Genomic DNA, 23,214 nt, shown 5'->3' with positions numbered 1-23,214 from the left:
GAGATGAAAAAATATGACAGCAGAAATTAAAATTTCAAGAGTGGGAAGATAGGCTAAGTGCAGTGGCTCACGCCTGTAATCCCAACACTTTGAGAGGCCAAGGCAGGTGGATCACTTGAGGCCAGGAGTTCGAGACCAGCCTGGCCAACATGGTGAAACCTGGTCTCTCCTAAAAATACAAAATAAGGCCAGGCACGGTGGCTCACGCTTGTAATCCCAGCACTTTGGGAGGCCGAGGCGGGCGGATCACGAGGTCAGGAGATCGAGACCACGGTGAAACCCCGTCTCTACTAAAAATACAAAAAATTAGCCGGGCGTGGTGGCGGGCACCTGTAGTCCCAGCTACTCAGAGAGGCTGAGGCAGGAGAATGGCGTGAACCCGGGAGGCGGAGCTGGCAGTGAGCCGAGATCGCGCCACTGCACTCCAGCCTGGGTGACAGAGCAATACTTCGTCTCAAAAAAAAAAAAAAAAAAAAAAAATACAAAATATTAGCCGGCCATAGTGGCACGTGCACCTATAGTCCCTGCTGCTTAGTAGGCTGAGGAACAAGAATTGCTTGAACCCAGGAGGCTTTTAATTTCTGCTGTCATATTTTTGGGTCTCGGAATGCTCTTTTTATTTTATTTATTTATTTTTATCCTTCCCATTTTCACAAGTGAGTGCTCCTTTTATTATTTATTTATTTGTTTGTTTATTTCTTTGAGACAGAGTTTCGTTCTGTTGCCCAGGCTGGAGTGCAGTGGCACGATGTTAGCTCACTGCAACCTCCGCCTTTGGGGTTCAAGTGATTCTTCTGCCTCAGCCTCCCTAGTAGCCAGGATTACAGGTGCCCGCCATCGTGCCCAGCTAATTTTTGTATTTTTAGTAGAGATGGGGTTTCATCACATTGGCCAGGCTGGTCTTGAACTCCTGACCTCAGGTGATCTGCCCGCCTCAGCCTCCCAAAGTGCTGGGATTTAGGCGTGAGCCACCGCGCCTGGCCTTTTCTTTGTTTTTTTTTTTTGCTTTTTTTTCCTAGAATATTTATCAACATTTATCTCCCCACACTTTGTTTGTTTGTTTTTATTTTGAGACAGAGTCTCACTCTGTCGCCCAGGCCGGAGTTTATTGGCAAGATCTTAGCTCACTGCAACCTCTGCTTCCCAGGTTCAAGTGTTTCTCCTGTCTCAGCCTCCCAAGTAGCTGGGACTACAGGCGTGTGCCACAACGCCCAGCTAATTTTTGTATTTTTAGTAGAGATGGGGTTTCACCATGTTGGCCAGGCTAGTCTCAAACTCCTGACCTCAAGTGATCTGCCTGCCTCAGCCTCCCCAATTGCTGGATTACAGGTGTGAGCCACCACATCTGGCCAAAAACTGGAATTCTGTAATTAATTAGTGAACTATGAATCAAATGTGAGGTTAGAATAAAAACGTGGGTTTTTTTTTTAACACTCTTGTAGTCAAGAATAAAAATAGACATTAAAGATCTCAGGCCGGGCGCGGTGGCTCACGCTTGTAATCCCAGCACTTTGGGAAGCCGAGGCGGGCAGATCACAAGGTCAGGAGATCGAGACCACGGTGAAACCCCGTCTCTACTAAAAATACAAAAAATTAGCCGGGCGTGGTGGCAGGCGCCTGTAGTCCCAGCTACTCAGAGAGGCTAAGGCAGGAGAATGGCGTGAACCCGGGAGGTGGAGCTTGCAGTGAGCCGAGATTGCGCCACTGCACTCCAGCCTGGGCGACAGAGCAAGACTGCGTCTCAAAAAAAAAAAAAAAAAAAAAATCTCAAAAAATTTAGCTTTTGTTTTATTTATTTATTTATTTATTTATTTATTTATTTATTTGAGACAGAGTCTCACTCTGTCACCCAGGCTAGAGTGCAATGGCATGATCTCGGCTCACTGCAACTTCTGCCTCCCAGGTTCAAGCAATTCTCCTGCCTCAACCTCCTGAGTAGTTGGGATTACAGGCGCCCACCACCATGCCAAGCTAGTTTTTGTATTTTTAGTAGAGACAGGGTTTTGCCGTGGTCAGGCTGGTCTCGAACTCCTGACCTCAGGTGATCCGCCTGCCTTGGCCTCCCAAAGTGGGATCACAGGTGTGAGCCACTGCGCCCAGCAAGCTTTCATTTATTTCTCCTTTCTCGGGAAGCTACTGAAGGTTGTACTCCACTAAAATAAGAGAGTAAACCAAGAATAAAGACGACATAGGATATAGGAAACAGAAAGATTCAACACAGGAACAGAAATGCCCTGAGAACAACTGTGCAATAGGCATAGATTGGCGTAGGCCAGGAAGTTCCAGAAGAGACTGCTTCAGAAAGATGAAAATAGAACACCTCATCTAAACCTCTGGAAAGGGGAGATTTACACAATCATTGAGGAGTTTGGGCTTTGTCTAGTGATGAATAGTAAACTAAAATAAGATAATTATTAACTAGAGGAAAAACAAAAGCAGTGCAGAAGAGAAGTAATCATAGTTTCTTATTTGCCTAAAATGTGAATGATATTTACCTAGTCATAATGAAGTAAACATAAATCCAAAAAAAGGACAGTATAAGGGATGGAAAGTTTGGTGGAGAAAGGGGAAGGAAAGAGAGCTAAATCTTTGTTTTCCATTAAGTGAAGTCAGTAAATAATGTCTAAAAGTGAAAAATCAAGAAATAACAATACAAACACATTATATGGAGAGATTAAGGTAAATATCAAAATAATTAGTTAAAAGAGGTGAAATGGGCCAGGCGTGGTGGCTCACACCTGTAATCCCAGCACTTTGGGAGGCCAAGGCGGGTGGATCACCTGAGGTCCAGAGTTCAAGACCAGCCTGGCCAACATAGCGAAAACCCATCTCTACTAAAAATGCAAAAATTAGCCAGGCATGGTAGCATGTACCTGTAGTCCCAGCTAATCGGGGGGCTGAGGCAGGAGAATAGCTTGAACGTGGGAGGAGGAGGTTGCAGTGAGCTAAGATCATGCCATTGCACTCCAGCCTGGGCAGCAGAGCAAGTCTCCGTCTCAAGAAAAAAAAAAAAAGAGGTTAAATGACTGCCTTTGAGAAGATGGAAATGGGTGAGGGCTGAAGTGGGAATACAGTCCCTGCTGCTTCACTGCAAACCTTACAAAGTTTCTACAGAATTATTTGACTCTAAATTACAACATGTATAACTCTGATAACAATTAAAAATAAAATTAAAGGAGAAAAAAGAATGCCCTAAACCCAAATTTTGGCTTCTGAAAAATCCACTTTCTGATAAAGGAAATAGACAGGGAAATAAATAATTTAAGATTAAATGTATAGTTTTGACAACAAAAATGTTGGCAATGACTGAGGGAACACAGAAAACAGTGAACTACTATCTGGGGCATGGAGAAAGGCATCCGAAGTGGACAGCATAGCAGGCAATAACAAGGATGAAAGAAGAGAGAAAGTGCGTGTGATAGGCACCTAGCAATCTGTAGTGTGAGGTGGAGTTAAAAGGAGGATACTGTATGTTATACATAATAGACATGTTAGAATGGAATTTTGAAGTCAAAGAGAACATTCAACTGTTACATGTTTATTAGAAGAAGTTGGTACTAGGAAGAGGTTTTGAATACTTTTGTGTTATTTTAATCAAAAAACCAATAGAGTTGCCCATTTTGGAAAACAGAAAACTAAAAATGCATGTTTCACTTGTACCTTGTCCTAGGCAGTTTTGGCTGAAATGCAAAATGAGTAAGGTTTGTCTAATGGCCAAAGAAATGTGAAAAATCTTTCCTCTAAATCTGTTTACGAAGAGTTGAGCTGCACTCTCATAGATTGGTTTTTTGTTTTTTTTTTTTTTTTGAGACGGAGTCTCGCTCTTTCACCAGGCTGGAGTGCAGTGGCGAGATCTCAGCTCACTGCAACCTCTGTCTCCCAGGTTCAAGCGATTCTCCTGCCTCAGCCTCCCGAGTAGCTGGGACTATAGGCGCGTGCCACCACACCCAGCTAATTTTTGTATTTTTAGTAGGGATGGGGTTTCACCATGTTGGCCAGGATGGTCTCGATCTCTTGGCCTTGTGATCCGCCTGCCTTGGCCTCCCAAAGTGCTGGGATTACAGGCGTGAGCCACCGCACCCAGCCTCTCGAGATTTTTTTTTAAGGCTTTACTTTTTTAGAGCAGTTTTAGGTTACAGCAAAATTGAGAGGAAGGTATAGAGATTTCCCAGATACCTCCTGACCTCACACGTGCATAGCCTCTCCCTCACCAAAGTGGTACATTTGTTATAACTGATGAACCTACATTGACACATTATCACCCAGAGTCCATAGTTTACATTACTCTTAGTGCTATAGATCAGCAGTCCCCAACCTTTTTGGCACCGGGACTGGTTTCATGGAAGACATTTTTTCCTTGGACTAGGGGGTAGGAATGGGTTTCAGGATGAGCTGTTCCACCTCAGATCGTCAGGCATTAGATTCTCTTAAGGTGCACGCAACCTAGATCCCTCACATGTGCAGTTCACAATAGGGTTCTTGCTCCTATCAGAATCTAATCTCACTGCTGATCTGACAGGAGGCAGAGCTCAGGCGGGAATGCTGCAGTGCAGCCTGGTTCCCAAAAGGCCACACTGACCGGTACCGGTCCACGGCTTGGGGACCCCTGTTGTAGATTTTATGGGCTTGGACAAATGTATCATGACATGCAGCCAGCATTACAGTATCATACAGAATAGTTTCACTTCCCTAAAAATCCTCTGTGCTCCACCTATTTCATCCTTCCCTTTCTCCTAACTCCTGGCAACCACTAATTTGATTACTGTCTTATATAGTTTTGCCTTTTTTAGAATGTTATTTTGTCATTTAGTTGGATTCATATAGTGAGTGTCCTTTTCAGATTTTTTTTGTTTATTTATTTATTTTTTGCTTTGTTTTTTTCTAGACAAAGTCTTACTCTGTTGCTCAGGCTGGAGTGCAATAGCATGATCCCGACTCACCCCAACCTCCACCTCCCAGGTTCAAGCAATTCTCCTGCCTCAGCCTCCCACGTAGCTGGGATTACAGGTGTGTGCCACCACGCCTGGCTAATTTTTTGTATTTTTGATAGAGACGGGGTTTCACCGTGTTGGCCAGGCTGGTCTCGAACTCCTGACCTCAAGTGATCCACCTGCCTCAGCCTCCCAAAATGCTGTGATTACAGGCCTGAGTCACCATGTCTGGCCCAGATTGGTTTCTTTCACTTAGTAATATGCGTTTAAGGCCAGGCAAGGTGGCTTACGCCTGTAATCCCAGCACTTTGGGAGGCCGAGGTGGGTGGATCACCTTATCTATTTAGATCTCAGAATAAGTAAATAAATAAAATAAAAAATATTCATTTATGTTTCCTCCATGTCTTTTCATGGCTTGCTAAGATCATTTCTTTTTGGCGCCAAATAATATTCCATTGTTTGGATATAGCACAGTTTATTCAGCTACTGAAGGACATCTTGGTCTTTTTTTTTTTTTTTTGAGACAGAGACTCACTCTGTCACCCAGGTTGGAGTGCAATGGCATGATCTCGGCTCACCACAACCTCTGCCTCCTGGGTTCAAGCGATTTTCTGCCTCAGCCTCCCGAGTAGCTGGGATTACAGGCGCCCACCATCACGCCCGGCTAATTTTTGTATTTTTAGTAGAGATAGGGGTTTCACCATCTTGGCCAGGCTGGTCTTGAACTCCTGACATCGTGATCTGCCCATCTCGGGCTCCCAAAGTGCTGGAGTTACAGGCGTGAGCCACCATACCCTGTCTGTCCTTAAGTTTTGGCAATTACGAATAATGCAGCTATAAACATATGTGTGCAGGTTTTTGTGTGAACATAGTTTTCAACTCCTTTAGGTAAATATCAAGGAGTGTAATTGCTGAATTGTATGGTAATTATATATATATATATATATATATTTTTTTTTTTTTTTTGAGACAGAGTTTCCATCTTGTTGCCCAGCTAGAGTGCAATGGTGCAACCTCGGCTCACTGCAACCTCCACCTCCTGGGTTCAAGCCATTCTCCTGCCTCAGCCTCCCAAGTGGCTGGGATTACAGGCACGTGTCACCACGTCTGGGTATTTTTTGTATTTTTAGTAGAGACGGGGTTTCACCACGTTGGCCAGGCTGGTCTCGAACTGCTGACCTCATGATCCGCCCACCTCGGCCTCCCAAAGTGCTGGGATTACAGGCCTGAGCCACTGCGCCCGGCCTGTAATAGTATATTTCATTGTGTAAAAAATAAAAAAACAAAAACAAATTGGGCAGGGCGTGGTGGCTCATGCCTAAAATCCCAGCACTTTGGGAGGCCTAGGCAGGCAAATCACTTGAGGTCAGGAGTTCAAGGCCAACAGGCAAAAACCCCACCAAAAAAATTAGTCTTGCATGCTGTCAAGCGCTTGTAGGCCCAGCTACTCAGGAGGCTGATGCAAGAGAATCCCTTGAACCCTGCAACAGAGTGAGACTCTCTCTCAAACAAAACAAAACAAAACAAAACAAAACAAAACAGAAAAACTATTAGAGGCCAGGCGCGGTGGCTCACGCCTGTAATCCCAGCACAGAGGCTGAGGAGGGCGGATCACGAAGTCAAGAGTTCGAGACCAGCCTGGCCAACATAGTGAAACCCCGTACTCTACTAAAAATACAAAAAATAAGCCAGGCATGGTGGCGCTCCCCAGTAATCTCAGCTACTTGGGAGGCTGAGGCAGGAGAATCGCTTGAACCCGGGAGGGGGAGGTTGCGGTGAGCCGCGATCACGCCATTGCACTCCAGCCTGGGCGACAGAGCAAGACTCCGTCTCAAAAAACAAACAAACAAACAAAAAACAAAAAAACTATTAGAGCCTGGGCAACATAGTGAAATCTTGTCTCTACCCTCCACCCCCCTAAAAATTAGCCTGGGTGCGGTGGGATGCACCTGTAGTCCCAGCTACTTGAGATACTAAAGTGGGAGGATTGCTTGAGCCTGGGAGGTCGAGGCTGCAGTGAACTGTGTTCATGCCACCTCACTCCAGCCTGTGCGACAGAGCGAGACTCTGTCAAAACCAAACCAAAACAAAACAAAAAAAACCTATGATCTGGTTTCTTGAAGCAGATCCTATGGCAAGCCATCAAGCCAGGGCGGTAAGAAGTAGGAAGATGGTGCTTTTAGATCCACTACATTCCCAGGATCAAATGTAGAACAATATTTAGTCCCTAAAGTGATTCTCTTTCCATTATTGTTAACTGCGTGGTCGGTGCAACGTGAAAGGGCCACAACTATGTGAAGGAAACACTTCTTAGAATATAACACCAAAGGAGGCAATCGCTGCCTAGACTTCCTAAAGACCTAAAGAACTCTTAGATGCTTGGTGAAATCGCTCTCTGCCGCAGGTGCGACTCAGGCGCGGTCGCGAGGAAGGTCCGGGGTGAGCGCGCGCAGGCTGGGCGTCCGCGTTGGGGTGCTCCCTGGCTCGCAGGCCGCTCCGAGGGGGTGGGCCGGGGGCGGGGCCGCCGGCGGGGAGCGGACTCCGCCCCCGGGGCGGGTCCAGCCGGGCCGCGGCGCGTCGCTGCGCCGCACGTGTGCGAGCCCGGCAGCCGGTGAGTCGGCTCGAGCGCATCTGGTCCTCGGCGCGGAACGCGCTGCCTATGCCTGGCCGCCCTAGCTGCTGGCTCATCCAAGTGGCCTTCGCCGCCCTCCTGCGTCCCAACCAGAGCGCTGCCCACCTCGCCGCCGGGCCCACGCCGCGCCCGTGCTCCCAGGCTCCGGGTAAGTGCGCGGCCTCCCCGCGGCCGCCGGGGCTCCTCGGCCAGCTCCTTGGCCGGGCCCTGGCCCCAGCCCCAGCCCCAGGGCCCCGCCCCAAGAGGCAGTGCGGACTGGGAAGGCGGCCCCGCAGCGGTCGGAGCCCGCGGCGCCTCCATTATGGATCGCGCCCGCGGGAGCATGGTTGGAACCCGGCGGGTCCTGCTCTTCGGCGGTGCAGGCGCCGCTCTCTGCCTCCGCTCCCCTCTGCCCGGCCCGTCGTCCGGAGGCGCCGCGCCCGAACGCTCCCCTCCTCCCCGCGCGGCGCTGTCCGCCAGGGGCCCCCTTCCCACTCCTCCCTTTCTTTGCCCCGGACGCTCCCTAAACTCTTGTCCCTCCGTCAGAGGAAAACTGGCCCTGAAGCCCTTCACGGTGCCACTGCTTCGCCGCGCCTGCCTTCTGTGGGTCCAGCCCACGTGTTCCACCCCTGTGTCCTGCGTCGCCGCTCACTGGGAGCCTACTAGGCGCCACGCGGCCTCTGGGGACAGCCTGCTTTGTATGCATTTCCCAGAGTAGGAGTGGACGGGCTGCCGACTAAGAGTGCTTTCTTCAGCCGCCCTCAAGCTGGGTGAATGCTTAACGAGTGGATGGAGGTACTGCTGTGCAAGCTGAAATTCGAGTCCTCCTCGTCAGCCCTGCGCAGAGGGGTTTAGAAGCACACCTTCGTTGCCTGCCGAGTAGGGTTGGCAAAGAGTTTAGTTTTTCAAATATTTGGTCCCGTCAGACCACTTTTTTTTTTCTATTCCAAAAATGAAGGGTTACTAAGGTCCCCCCCCCCACATCCCCAAGCCTCTAATCATCTATGAAATGACTATGCCCCATTGGCCTGGGGGTGCCTCGGCTATTGAGGGATCTGTCGAAAATCAGACTGTACAACACTATTGAAAAGGGGATAGTTAGGCAATTATTATGTTCAATCATTAGGAAAGTAGCCAACAGTGGGTACCTAACAACTCCGTGTGAACATGTTTTTGGTTTTTAAATTTTTTTTATTTTTTTGAGACAGAATTTTGCCCTTGTTGCCCCGGCTGGAGTGCAGTGGCGTGATCATGGCTCACTGCCGCCTTGAACTACTGGGCTCAAGCAATCCTCCCACCTCAGCCTCCCAAGTAGCTGGGACTATAGGCATGTGCCACCACACAGGGTCTCGCTGTGTTGCCCAGCCTGGCCTCAAACTCCTGACCTTAAGCAATCCTCCTGCTTTGACCTCCCGAAGTGCTGGAATTACAAGCTTGAGCCACCACATTCGGCCTTGAACATATCTTTATTTATTGATTTATTTTTTTTAGACGGAGTCTCGCTCCATCACCCAGGTTGGAGTGCAGTGGTGCGATCTTGGCTCACTGCAACCTCCGCCTCCTAGGTTCAAGCGATTCTCCTGCCTCAGCCTCCGGAGTAGCTGGGATTACACGTGCATGCCACCAAGCCCAGCTAATTTTTGTATTTTTAGTAGAGATGGGGTTTCACCATGTTGGCCGGGCTGGTCTTGAACTTCAGACTTCACGTGATCCACCCGCCTCGGCCTCCCGAAGTCCTGGGATTACAGGCGTGTGCCACCACACCCGGCCTTGAACATGTCTCTGATAGAGGCAGGGGCATGCATGTACTGTATTAATGAAACAGCATTTTTCCTTACCTAGGAGAGAGAGCAATCCAGCTGGTCATACTGTCGACTAAGTTTGCTCCGGTTTCAGGTCCTTTACACGTGCTGTTCGGGCTGCCTGGGGCTCTCCTCACACACCTTTTCCTGTCTGGTTTTTCCTTGTCTTTGCTCAGAAGTCTCTTCCTTAGAAGAGGCATCACTGAAGAGCACCCCTCTTACTCTCAGCCCCTTACCCTGCTTTAATTCTTTGGAGCTTGCATGTCCTGAGATTAATTTTATTTTGTTCTCAGATATATTCTCAAATACATTGTAAGCTACATGAGGACAGGAAATGGTATTACCCTTTTCTTCCAGTGCCTACAACAATGCCAGACACACAGGACACTTGCTCAATAAATATTTGCAGAATGAATGACCCTCATAGACTTAATGATTTTGTGTATTAGAATGCAGTGTGTCTGCCGGGCCCGGTGACATCATCCCTGTAATCCCAGCACTCTGGGAGGCCGAGGCGGGCAGCTCGTTTGAGGTCAGGTCAGTAGTTCGAGACCATCCTGGCCAACATGGCGAAACCCCCTCTCTACTAAAAATACAAAAATTAGCTGGATGTGGTAATTTTAGCCCATGCCTGTAATCCGGGCTACTCGGGAGGCTGAGGTAAGAGAATCGCTGAAACCCTGGAAGTGGAGATTGCAGTGAGCCAAGATTGCACCACTGCACTCCAGCCTGGGCGACAGAGGAAAACTCCATCTCCAAAAAAAAAAAAAATTTATTGTGTTCTCTGTGCTCTGGCCCTAAAGAAAATGCTCACTATTGTGAGAGCTGTAGAGATTACTGATAATTTGCAGGGGATGGAGGAAAGATGTATTTAAAAAGTGAAAGTTGTGTATAGTTTTGAAATATAATATGATAGAATTAAGACTAATGGCTGTTTTTGTAGGCTGGGCGCAGTGGCTCAGGCCTGTAATCCCAGCCCTTTGGGAGACTGAGGCGGGTGAATCATGAGGTCAGGAGTTCGAGACAATCTTGGATAACACGGTGAAAGCCCATGTCTACTAAAAATACAAAAAATTAGCCTGGCGTTGTGGTGGGCGCCTGTAATCCCAGCTACTCAGGAGGCTGAGGAAGGAGAATCTCGTGTACCCGGGAGGCAGAGGTTGCAGTGAGCCGAGACTGCGCCACTGCACTCCAGCCTAGGCAACAGAGTGAGACTCCGTCTCAAAAAATATATAAAATAAAATTAAAAAATAATAATAAAAAAAGACTAATGGCTGTTTTTCTCATGTTTATTTTGGAGGAATTAATTAATAAGGGACTGTTTGGCCCGGGCAGTGGTGCACACCTGTAATCCCAGCTGAGGCAGGGCGGATCACTTGAGCTCAGGAGTTTGAGACTAGTGGGCAACATGGCAAAACCCTGTCTCTACAAAAATTAACTGGGTGTGGTGGCACATGCCTGTAGTCCCAGTTACTCGGGTGGCTGAAGTGGGAGGATCGCTTGAGCTGGGAGGTCGAGGCTGCATTGAACTGAGATCACACCGCTGCACTCCAGCCTGGGTGACAGAGTGAGACCCTGTCTCAAAAAATAAATAAATAAACAGAGACTGTTGTTAGTGTTACATTAAAATTTTGAAAATGCTAAACTTAATTTTTGTTATAGGTGTAAAGGATTTTATTTATTTATTTTTTGAGACAAGGTCTCTCTGTCACCCAGGCTGAAGTGTGGTGGCACCATCACGGCTTACTGCAGCCTCGACCTCCTGGGTGCAATGGATCCTCCCACCTCAGCCTTGCAAGTAGCTGGGACTAAAGGTGCATGCCACCTTGCCTGGCTTATTTTTATTTATTTATTTTTTTGAGACAGAGTCTCCCTCTGTCGCCCAGGCTGGAGTGCGGTGGCGCAATCTCGGCTCACCGGGACCTCCACCTCCCCAGTTCAAGCGATTCTCCTGTCTCAGCCTCCCGAGTAGCTGGGATTACAGGGGCGCATCACCATGCATGGCTAATTTTTGTATTTTTAGTAGAAATGGGGTTTCGCCATGCTGGCCAGGCTGGTTTCGAACTCTTGACCTTGTGATCTCCCCACCTTGGCCTCCCAAAGTGCTGGGATTACAGGCATGAGACACCACACCCAGCCACCTGGCTAATTTTTTAATATTTTGCAGAGACATGGTCCCACTATGTTGTCCATGCTGGTCTCAAACTCCTGGTCTCAAGCCATCTGCCTGCCTGCATTTTTTCAGAGATGAGGTCTCCCTCTGTTGCCCAGACTGGAGTGCAGTGGTGTGATCATAACTTACTACAGCCTTAAACTGGTCTCACACAATCCTCCTGCCTCAGCTGCCCTGTTAGCTGGGACTACATGCACACATGCCCAGCTAAGAGTACTTCTTAAAGCTTAGTTGGTGAATCTAGTATTTTAATGAAAAGGGTTTTTTTTTTTTTTTTTTTTTTTTTTTTTTGAGACGGAGTCTCGCTCTTTTACCCAGGCTGGAGTGCAGTGGCGCAATCTCGGCTCACTGCAGGCCCCACCCCCTGGGGTTCACGCCATTCTCCTGCCTCAGCCTCCCGAGTAACTGGGACTACAGGTGCCCACCACCTCGCCCGGCTAATTTTTTGTATTTTTAGTAGAGACAGGGTTTCACTGTGTTAGCCAGGATGGTCTCGATCTCCTGACCTCGTGATCCGCCCGCCTCGGCCTCCCAAAGTGCTGGGATTACAGGCGTGAGCCACCACGCCCGGCCGAAAAGGGTTTTAGAATACTGTTAAAATTATAATATTTCTATTCTCAGTTGTCTCATTTGGAGTGTAGAGGAAACGGAAAACATTATTTTAGCATTCCCTCCAAAGAAATGTGAAGGATTGGCCGGGCGTGGTGGCTCATGCCTATGATCCCAGCACTTTGGGAGGCCGAGGCAGACAGATCACCTGAGGTCAGGAGTTCAAGACCAGCCTGGCCAACATGGTGAAAACCCGTCTCTACTAAAAATACAAAAATTAGCTGGGCGTGGTGGTGCATGCCTGTATGTACTCTCAGCTACTTGGGAGGCTGGGGTGGGAGGATCACTTGAACCCAGGAGGCGGAGGTTGCAGTGAGCAGAGATCACACCACTGTACTCCAGCCTGGGTAACAGGGTAAGACTCCATCGCCAAAAAAAAAAAAAAAAAAAAAAAACAAAAACAGAAATGTGAAGGATTTTCAGTTTTGGGGAAAGTATCAGAGGAGTTCATTCTCTTCCTGGTTGTAACATCAGGCTTCTGGTCTATGGAGTTTTACTTGACAATTAAGATACCATCATTACTATCATGGATAGTGTATTTGTACAGCATGTTTTCTTAAAATTTTTTCTTTTAAATATGTCAAAAGACGCATAAAACTGCCCTCTCCCCCCTTTTCACATCTAGTAACTTTATATCTTCATTCAAGGTAGAATGCTTGGGCTTTCCTGACTGCAAAACTGATTTCCTTGGGTCTCTCACCTTGGGGTAGTCAGGTTTGTTTTATCTTTCCAATTTAATTCTCTCAGGCCTCTTTTATGTTCATAAGATCACCTCTCTCTCCTCTCCCCAACCCTCAATTTAAAAATTATATTCCAGTCCGGGCACGGTGGCTCACGCCTGTGATCCCAGCACTTTGGGAGGTCGAGGTGGATGGATCACCTGAGATCAGGAGTTCAAGACCAGCCTGACCAACATGGTGAAACTCCGTCTCTACTAAAAACACAAAAATTAGCTGTGCGTGGTGTCGGGCGTCTGTAATCCCAGCTACTCAGGAAGCTGAGGCAGGAGAATAACTTGAACCTGGGAGGTGGAGGTTGCTGTGAGCCGAGATCAGCCAAGATCGCACCATTGCACTCCAGCCTGGGCAACAAGAGCAAAACTCTGTCTCAAAAAAAAAAAAAAAAAAAAAAAAAAAGAATTCCATTTCAGCTTCCCTTTCAGCTTCCCTTTCATGTAGTTCCTGCTTGCGAAAATGACACTAGTTTGAGTTTTGCTTTTCCTAGTCCAGAACTTTGAACAGTTCTTCTAGTGAATATGCTCTCAGCTTTTAGGCTTATAGGACAGAACTTAGAAAAATATATATTAAGTGATTTGAAAATCATTGGTACTATATATACTTTAATAATTAATTTGGGCCGGGTGTGGTGGTTCGCGCCTGTAATCGCAGCACTTTGGGAGGCCAATGTGGGTGGATCTCTTGAGGCCAGGAGTTTCAGACCAGCCTGGCCAACCTGGTAAAACCTCGTATCTACTAAAAATACTAAAATTAGGCCAGGTGTGGTGGCTCACGCCTGTAATCCCAGCACTTTACAAGGCTGAGGTGGGCGGATCACCAGGTCAGGAGTTCAAGACCAGCCTGACCAACATAGTGAAACCCCGTCTCTAGTAAAAATACAAAAAATTAGCTGGGCTTGGTGGCACGCACCTGTAATCCCAGCTACTCAGGAGGCTGAGGCAGGAGAATCGTTTGAACCCAGGAAGCAGAGGTTGCAATGAGCCGAGAACACGCCACTGCACTCCAGCCTGGGCAACAGAGTGAGACTCTGTCTCAAAATAAATAAATAAAATAAAATACAAAACATAGCCAGGCCCAGCTACTCAGGAGGCTGAGGCGTGAGAATTGCTTGAACTCAGGAGTTGGAGGTTGCAGTGAGCCGAGATTGTGCCACTGCACTCCAGCCTGGGTGACAGCAAGACTCTGTGTAAAAAAAAAAAATTAATTTGTCTATGATAGGGCCATTGACTTAAACAACGAAAAATGTAATTTCATTTGAAATTTAAAAGTGAGTTTAGTTAATGCTTGTCTTTGCAGTTAGATATATCAAGAAAAAGAGATCAGACAAATGTCCACAAATATCAAGAAAAAGACTGGCACCTAAAGGCCTGTTGTCCACCTAAAATAATCAAAAGCGTCAGAATCTAGTATAAAGAGACATTATTCAAGTGCAAAGTTTGAGGATGTCCCACCTGGAAACACCAGTTCTAAAAAAATGGAGTCAAAGTTCTGAAGTAGGGAAGTTTAGGTTTTATACAGGCAGAGACAGGAGTTTTTAGCAAGATTACAACATTTTTCATACAGGGTTGGCACATAGTTGCAGCAATTTGATTGGTTATAGGCAGTGTTTCTTTTTGGGGAGAGTACACTGGGGGAGGTGTAATAGTTATGGGTTTTCTGTCATACGGTTTAAGCATAAGCAGAACACCAAAGGGAAAGTTCCTCTCTAACAAGGGTCATTAATTAAGAATTTTTAGTCATTGTAGGCCGGGTGCAGTGGCTCACGCCTGTAATCCCAGCACATTGGGAGGCCGAGGTGGGCGGATCATGAGGTCAGGAGATCGAGACCATCCTGGCTAACACAGTGTAACCCTGTCTCAACTGAAAATAGAAAAAATTAGCCAGGCGTGGTGGCGGGCGCCTGTAGTCCCAGCTACTCCGGAGGCTGAGGCAGGAGAATGGTGTGAGCCCAGGAGGTGGAGCTTGCAGTGAGCCAAGATTGCGCCACTGCTCTCCAGCCTGGGGCACAAAGCGAGACTCTGTCTTAAAAAAAAAAAAAAAAAAAGAATTTTTAGTCATTATATGGAACAGGAAAAATGAAAGTAAGCTAATCTGTAATCTGAGAAACAAATTGTAACCATATGTGACTCAGATCATAGTCACATCTCTCTCAAGGCTTAAAAAGTGTTTTGGGGATTCCAACAGCTTTTAGATTCTGTTTCTTTTCTTTTCTTTTTTTTGAGACAGTCTCACTCTGTCACCCAGGCTGGAGTGCAGTGGCGCCATCTCGGCTCACTGCAAGCTCCGCCTCCCGGGTTCACGCCATTCTCCTGCCTCAGCCTCCCGAGTAGCTGGGACTACAGGCGCCCGTCACCATGCCTGGCAAATTGTTTGTATTTTTAGTAGAGACGGGGTTTCACCATGTTGGACAGGATGGTCTTGGTCTCTTGACCTTGTGATCCACCTGCCTCAGCCTCCCAAAGTGCTGGGATTACAGGTGTGAGCCACTGTGCCCAGCCAGCTTTTTTTCTTTTTTAAAACTCCTCCAGACACAACAATACAGTTCAGCTGTGTAAATCATCCATAATAACTATGTTTTTTTTTTTTTTTTGAGACGGAGTCTCGCTCTGTCACCGAGGCTGGAGTGCAGTGGTGGGATCTCGGCTCACTGCAAGCTCCGCCTCCTGGGTTGACGCCATTCTCCTGCCTCAGCCTCCCGAGTAGCTGGGATTACAGGCGCCCACCACCACACCCGGCTAATTTTTTGTATTTTTTAGTAGAGACGGGGTTTCACCATGTTAGCCAGGGTGGTCTCAATCTCCTGACTTCATGATCCGCCTGTCTTGGCCTCCCAAAGTGCTGGGATTACAGGCGTGAGCCACCGCGCCCAGCCCATCCATAGTAACTATTAAGGACTAACAGTTGAATAAGAGGAGCTATTACAGACCTTTGGCCAAGTCATCATATTTTACTTTCACAGAGAAAGAAACAGGTTCGAGATAACCCACTTAGTAAATGGCAAAACCTAGATCTAACTCCAAGATTGTTGAGAGGGGGAGGCCTGATGTTCTTTCTGCATAAGGAGAGGAGGTGAATATTTTGCTAACTGTGAAGTCCCTGTGACAAGGTGTGTGAATGGCTGTTATTGGCCACTCTTTCTTCCTTACTGAGAGTTCTGGCCTCTGGAAGGGCATCAGGATCTCCTGGTAGAGCTGTGATGCCAGCTGGGAAGCTTGTATGGTCACTGGGGAGCCATTGTAGGTTTTTGGTAAGGGCATGTGTGACACAATGTGATGACTGCCCACGGGTCATCTCCACTGGGATGTCTCCCCAGGTACCTGCAACACCACAGGACTATGGGTGGGCTCATCTTCTTCCAACACCTGCTCTTCTTTCTGGGGCCCTCATATCAGGAAGACCACGACTGTCCTCTCAGTTCCCCAGGGATGGAAACTCGAGTCATCCTGAAGTATTTCCCCTTTCCTTCCACATTTGTCACCTTCTCCTGTCCCTGCTACTACTTCCTAAATGTTCTTGAAAGTTGCTTTTTTCTATCTCCCTTGCTTCAGCCTTAGATCAGATTATATTAATTTCTTGCCGAGATTACAGCTGTACCCTCTTACCTGGTCTTCCAGCCTAACCCCAGTTTCTCTTCAAAGGGGTGCCACAGAATCTTTCTAAATTACAAATTCGGTGCTGGTCTGGTTTTCAGGATGTGACTCCCTCCTTGTAGCCTCATGTGGCCTCCGCCCCCTCCCGAGCTGTAACCCCAGACTCCTTGTATATCTAACCCCCACAGTGGGCGATGAGTTCTTTTGCTCTTCCAGCACTCTGTGAGCTCCCACGCCCCCATGCCTTTGCACATGCTGTACCTGTGACCACAAATGCCCTTCTCCTGCTTTTCCTTCCTCTTCCTCATGCCACAAAATTTGGCCCAGGCGTTGTAGTCTTTTGTTAGGTTTTGTCTTTGCCATGTTCTCTCGGTCCTTGTGTAAGCCCTGGTCCATTTTTATCTCCTTCATTTGTACAAAACCTCTGAGGGTAGTTTTGTTGCTGTAAGGTGAGAGTGAAATCGTATCAGCATTTCATAAACCAGCATTCTTTTTTTGACTACACCTGTTCAGGACAAAGAGTAAGTGCTTTCTTCTTTGAATAAGGGATACTTTTCTGTAACTACAGTTGCGGTCTACTTCTATTCCAGTTTCAGTTTCTTCCATTTTCTGTATTTAATTTCTTGTCTTTCAAAGGAATTTTTGTTTGTTTGTTTGTTTTTGAGACGGAATCTCTGTCTGTCACCCAGGCTGGAGTGCAGTGGTGCAATCCCGACTCACTGCAACCTCCGCCTCCCAGGTTCGAGTGATTCTCCTGCCTCAGCCTCCTGAGTAGCTGGGATTACAGGCGCCTGCCACCACGCCTGGCTAATTTTTTGTATTTTTAGTAGAGATGGGGTTTTACCATGTTGGTCAGGCTGGTCTCGAACTCCTGACCTTGTGATCCACCCGCCTCAGCCTCCTAGAGTGTTGGGATTACAGGCGTGAACCACTGCACCCGGCCACCGGCAATTATTTTAACTGACATTTTTTTCAATCCCTTCTCTCCTAATTTTTGTAGCTGTCATAATACTTTTTTGTTTTGTTTTGTTCGTTTTGTTTTGTTTGAGATGGAGAGTCGTTCTGTCGCCTAGGCTGGAGTGCAGTGGCGTGATCTTGACTCAGTGCAACCTCTGCCTCCTGGGTTCAAACTATTCTCCTGCCTTAGCCTCTCAAGCGGCTGAGATTACAGATGTGTGCCCTCACACCCAGCTAATCCTTGTATTTGTACTAGAGAGGGGTTTCACCATGTTGGCCAGGCTGGTCTTGAACTTCTGACCTCAGGTGATCCACCCACCTCAGCCTCCCAAAGTGCTGAGATTTCAGGCGTGAGCCATGTGCCTGGCCTGAGCCACAGTGCCCAACCACTTTTTTTTTTTTTTTAATGAAAACTTATTCTTAAATGTACAACAGGCTCCAAGACCATACTTCAAGTAGCTATAGGTGGCAAAAGATGTTATGGCAGGGAGTACAGATGTTTAAACAGGAATGGGGCCAGGCGCGGTGGCTCACGCCTGTAATCTCAGCACTTTGGGAGGCCGAGGCGGGCGAATCATGAGGTCAGGAGTTCGAGACCAGCCTGGCCAACATGGTGAAACCCCGTCTCTACTAAAAATACAAAAAATATGCTGGGCATAGTGGTGGGTGCCTGTAATCCCAGCTACTCGGGAGGCTGAGGCAGGAGAATATCTTGAACCCTGGAGGCGGAGGTTGCAGTTAAGCCGAGACTGCGCCACCACTGCACTCCAGGCCTAGGTGACAGAGTGAGACTCCACCTCAAAAAAAAAAAGGAGCGGAACCAAGGGTCACCTTTGCCTCAAGTACAAGGAACGGCTGGCTTTTTGCTGGATTTCTTAATACCACCTGTGACCAGGGCGCCCTTCCCTGTCGCTTTTAGCCCAGGGAGTTTCTTCTACTCCTCTTTTATTCTATTTGAAAGCCTTACCTTCCTTGTCCATCTCCTTGGCCACTTCCTGAACTATTTTAGGGGCTCCTTGACACCTGTGAGCCACGCAAGCACACTGTCCCTGCGGTCCCAGCTCACTTGCCCTCCCGTCATAATCCTTTTTTGCTTTTACTCTTTTGCATGTACTTGTTTTTTGATTTTCTTTTTGTTTTTGATTTTGGACAACAGGGTAAGATCAAATATGGATTCTTAAAATTTAGTTAATCGGCTGGGCATGGTGGCTCACGCCTGTAATCCCGGCACTTTGGGAGGCCATGGTGGGCAGATCACAAGGTCAGGATATTGAGACCATCCTGGCCAACATGGTGAAACCCCATCTCTACTAAAAAATACAAAAAATTAGCCAGGCATGGTGGCAGGCACCTGTAGTCCAAGCTACTCAGGAGGCGGAGGCAGGAGAATGGCGTGAACCCAGGAGGTGGAGCGTGCAGTGAGTTGACATCATGCCCGTGCACTCCAGCCTGGGCGATACAGTGAGACTCCGTCTAAAAATAAAAAATAAAAATAAAAAATAAATAAATAAAATTTAGTTAATCATCATTATTATTTTGCTGTAGATGCTTATATAGGTGGCTTTCTTGTTAACCATGCCTTGGAGAACTAACATATTTATTTTCTGCTCATTTGGTTTATTTATGGATATGTTTACTAGGTTCATCAGTATGTTACCTTCAGCATCTTCTATATAATTAACATAGAAAAAGTTTTTATCCTTATTTTACCAGGAGCATCAAATTAGGCCAGACATGGTGGCTCATGCCTGAAATCCCAGCACTTTGGGAGCCCAGTGTGGGGAGATCACTTGAGGTCAGGAGTTCGAGAGCAGCCTGGCCAACATGGTGAACCCCTGTCTCTACCAAAAATTACAAAAATTAGCCAGGCGTGGTGGTACACTCCTGTGCCCCAGCTACCCGGGAGGCTGAGGTAGGAGGATGGCTTGAGCCCAGGAGGTGGAGGTTGCAGTGAGCCGAGATCATGCTACTGCTCTCAAGCCTGGGCAGCAGAGTGAGACCCTGTCTCAAAAAAAAATTAAAATTTGCCATTTTAACCACATGTACAGTTCAGTAGTGTTAAGTGTATTCACATTGTTAGGCAATCACTATCCAGAACTTTTCATCTTGCAGAACTATATCTCTATACCCCCTGTATGACACCTCCCCATTCCTTTTTTTTAATGTGGTATGGCATAGGTATGGCTTTCATGTCAGTAAGCGTGGTTATACAATATTTTATTTTATTATTATAATTTTTTTTGAGATGGAGTTTTGCTCTTGTTGCCCAGGCTGGAGTGCAAAGGCGCAATTTTGGCTCACCACACCTCCATCTCCTGTTTTCAAGTGATTCTCCCTCCTCAGTCTCCCGAGTAGCTGGGATTACAGGCATGTGCCACCATGCCCGGCTAATTTTATATTTTTAGTAGAGATGGAATTTCTCCATGTTGATCAGGCTGGTCTCAAACTCCTGACCTCAGGTAATCTGCCTGCCTCAGCCTCCCAAGTATTAGGATTACAGGTGTGAGCCACCGATCCCAGCCACAATATTTAACGAGTTTTTTGAAAGGATAATATACATCAAACAAGCTTCAAATGATTACAACCATGTGATTGAGTGAGAACAGCAAATTTCCCACCTCCGTCCCCAGTCACCACTTCTAGACCCTCTTCTAGAGGTAACCACCTTTCCCAGTTTCTTGTCAATGTTGCTACATGTTGTTCAGTTTATGTACCCAAGTTTCATTGCTCTTAATGTTTTGCTAATATAAAAGCACTGCGGCCAGGCAGGGTGGCTCACACCTATATTCCCAACACTTTGGGAAGCCAAAGTGAGAGCATTGCTTGAGCCCAGGAGTTCAAGACCAGACTGAGCAATAATAGCGAGACCTAGTCTTTACAGAAAAATAAAAATAAAAAAACTAGCCAGGCTTGGTGGCATGCTGCTGTAGTCCCAGCTACTGGGGAGGCTGAGGCAAGAGGATTGCTTGAGCCCAGCAGTTGGAGTTTGCAGTGAGCTGTGATCATGCCACTGCACACCAGACTGGGTGAAAGAGCCAGACCTTGTCACTGAAAAAAAGAAAAAAGTATGGAGATGAATATCCTTAGAGCTAAAACTTTATTATTTCTTAATTATTTTCTTAAGATGAATTCCTAAAAGTAGTATTAGTGGGTCAAAGAACATACATATTTTTAAGGCTTATGATGCACACTGTCAAATTCCATGTGGAAGTATTATGCCGGTTTTCTGTCCCACAAAAAGTGTATGCCAACATCAGGAAGAATTATTTCTATAAATGATTTTTAGGATCCTATGAACAACATTAACTATGCCTTTATCTGCTGAAACCAGCTTCTTTCCTTTTTTTTTTTTTTTTTTTGAGATGGAGTCTTGCTCTGGTCCCCCAGGCTGGAGTGAGCCCCGGGTTCACGCCATTCTCCTGCCTCAGCCTGTCCGAGTAGCGGGGACTACAGGCGCCCGCCACCATGCCCGGCTAATTTTTTTTTTTTTTTTGTATTTTTAGTAGAGACAGGGTTTCACCATGGTCTTGATCTCCTGACCTCGTGATCCGCCCGCCTCGGCCTCCCAAAGTGCTGAGATTATAAGCGTGAGCCACCATGTCCGGCTTTTTTTTTTTTTTTTTTTTTTAAGACGATGCCTCACTCTGTCACCCAGACTGGAGTGCAATGGCATGATCTCGGCTCACTGCAACCTCTGCCTCCCAGGTTCAAGCAATTCCCCTGCCTCAGCCTCCCAAGCAGCTGGGACTATAGGCGCCTGCCACCACGCCCAACTAATTTTTAGTAGACAAAGTTTCACCATGTTGGCCAGGCTGGTCTTGAACTCCTGACCTCAAGTGATCTGCCTGCCTTAACCTCCTCCAAAATGCTGGGATTACAGGTGTGAGCCACCGTGCCCGGCCTGAAACCAGCTTTTATATAGGTGATTTTTACTTTCTACTCTTTCCTAACAGGTTTTCTTAAATGTTTTCTTCGAGCCTTAAAGATGGAGATGACAGAAATGACTGGTGTGTCGCTGAAACGTGGGGCACTGGTTGTCGAAGATAATGACAGTGGAGTACCAGCTGAGGAGACAAAAAAACAGAAGCTGTCGGAATGCAGTCTAACCAAAGGTCAAGATGGGCTACAGAATGACTTTCTGTCCATCAGTGAAGACGTTCCTGGGCCTCCTGACATTGTTAGTACTGGGAAAGGTGGAAAGAATTCTGAGGCTCAGTTGGAAGATGAGGAAGAGGAGGAGGAAGACGGACTTTCAGAGGAGTGCGAGGAGGAGGAATCAGAGAGTTTTGCAGACATGATGAAGCATGGACTCACTGAGGCTGACGTAGGCATCACCAAGTTTGTGAGTTCTCATCAAGGGTTCTCGGGAATCTTAAAAGAAAGGTACATTTAGTTTATGTATAAAGTTATTTTGATTGTATTAGGTTTCTTTAGAAAGAAATTAGCTTTATATTCTTCCACTTAGCTTTCTATCTCCAAGGATTGTTTATACTACTGATCAAAAGAAATAGGATGAAGGAAACCTGCCTGAATAAATAGCCTTGGATTCTTAAATTTTAATTAATTAATTTTTTCCCTTTTTTTGAGAGAGGGTCTCACTCTGTCACTCAGGCTGGCATGCAGTGGCATGATCATGCCTCAAATAAATTCATTCACCAGGCACAGTGGCTTACGCCTGTTACCCCAGCACTTTGGGAGGCTGAGGTGGGCGGATCACTTGAGGTCAGGAGTTTGAGACTAGCCTGGCCAACATGGTGAAAGCACATCTATACTAAAAATACGAAAATTAGCCTGGCGTGGTGATGGGCACCTGTAATCCCAGCTACTCGGGAGGCTGAGGCAGGAGAATCGCTTGAACCTGGGAGGTGGAGGTTGCAGTGAGCCGAGATTGCACCACTGCATTCCAGCCTGGGTGACAGAGCAAGACTCTGTGTCAAAAAATAAGTAAATGAATAAATTCATTTAAATGGTTTCAGGTTTTCTCCTGAGTTTGTTTTATAATCTTAAACTCTTTTTTCATTTGAATGTGCCACAACTATGGTAGAAGAAGGTAGTCTTTGGAGCCAGGTGGATCCCAGTGTGAAGTTCGCTACTTAGTAGTTACTTAGCCTCTCTGAACCTCAGCATCCTCATTTAAAAAATGGATCAGGCCAGACACGGTGGCTAACACCTGTGATCCCAGCACTTTGGGAGGCCGAGGCGGGCAGATCACTTGAGGTCAGGAGTCTGAGACCAGCCTGGGCAACATGGTGAAACCCCATCTCTACTAATAGTACAAAAATTAGCCTGGCGTGGTGGCACGTGCCCGTAATCCCAGCTACGCGGTAGGCTGAGGCAGGAGAATCACTTGAACCCAGGAGGCGGAGGTTGCAGTGAGCCAAGATCAAGCTGCTACACTCCAGCCTGGGCAACAGAGCAAGATTCTGTCTCAAAAAAAAAATAATAGTAATAAAATAAAATTTAAAAATGGATCATATTACCACATTGGGGTTGTTGAGGATTTTGAATAATGCATGTAAAATATTTAACATAAAGGTAAGCTTCAGGCTAGTTCATGGTAGACTTACTGGGTTCTGATTCAATTAACCATATACCATATTTTGTGATTTAATTTAGTGTGGGCTGTCTGAATCGTCATAGGGTAATGTTAATAAGCTTTTGTTTTTGCATTTCTCTGGAAGAATATTCTAGAAGCTAAGAGTGTCTTTTCTTTAAGTTCTCATCTAAAACTTGAGCCAAGGTATGGCTCAGCATTCATTAAGAAACCAGAAAAGGCTGGGTGTGGTGATTCATGCCTGTAATCC

The 23,214-nt window shown here is 46.7% G+C and overlaps 1 protein-coding gene across 12 annotated transcripts in view; it reads left to right on the top strand.

Annotated features, from left to right (window-relative positions):
• The first annotated feature begins 7,468 nt into the window (after positions 1 to 7,468).
• The window catches only part of PUS7 (pseudouridine synthase 7), a 113,136-nt gene continuing 97,390 nt past the window's right edge, over positions 7,469 to 23,214 (top strand). For 4 of the 12 annotated variants that reach the window (XM_063641581.1, XM_063641584.1, XM_063641582.1 and 1 more), the window contains exons 1-2: positions 7,481 to 7,711; positions 21,364 to 21,793. In XM_063641581.1, the coding sequence (XP_063497651.1) occupies positions 7,591 to 7,711; positions 21,364 to 21,793 (551 nt within the window). In that variant the 5' untranslated portion in view covers positions 7,481 to 7,590. Of the gene's footprint in view, positions 7,712 to 21,363; positions 21,794 to 23,214 lie in introns of all 12 variants that reach the window. The other 8 variants (XM_063641586.1, XM_063641587.1, XM_055283540.2 and 5 more) reach the window with 5 other exon arrangements.

The sequence above is a fragment of the Symphalangus syndactylus genome, chromosome 6 (assembly GCF_028878055.3).
Source record: "Symphalangus syndactylus isolate Jambi chromosome 6, NHGRI_mSymSyn1-v2.1_pri, whole genome shotgun sequence".
Taxonomy (NCBI): domain Eukaryota; kingdom Metazoa; phylum Chordata; class Mammalia; order Primates; family Hylobatidae; genus Symphalangus; species Symphalangus syndactylus.
Note: the sequence above shows the minus strand (reverse complement) of the source record. Positions and strands in the feature narration are given on the sequence as shown.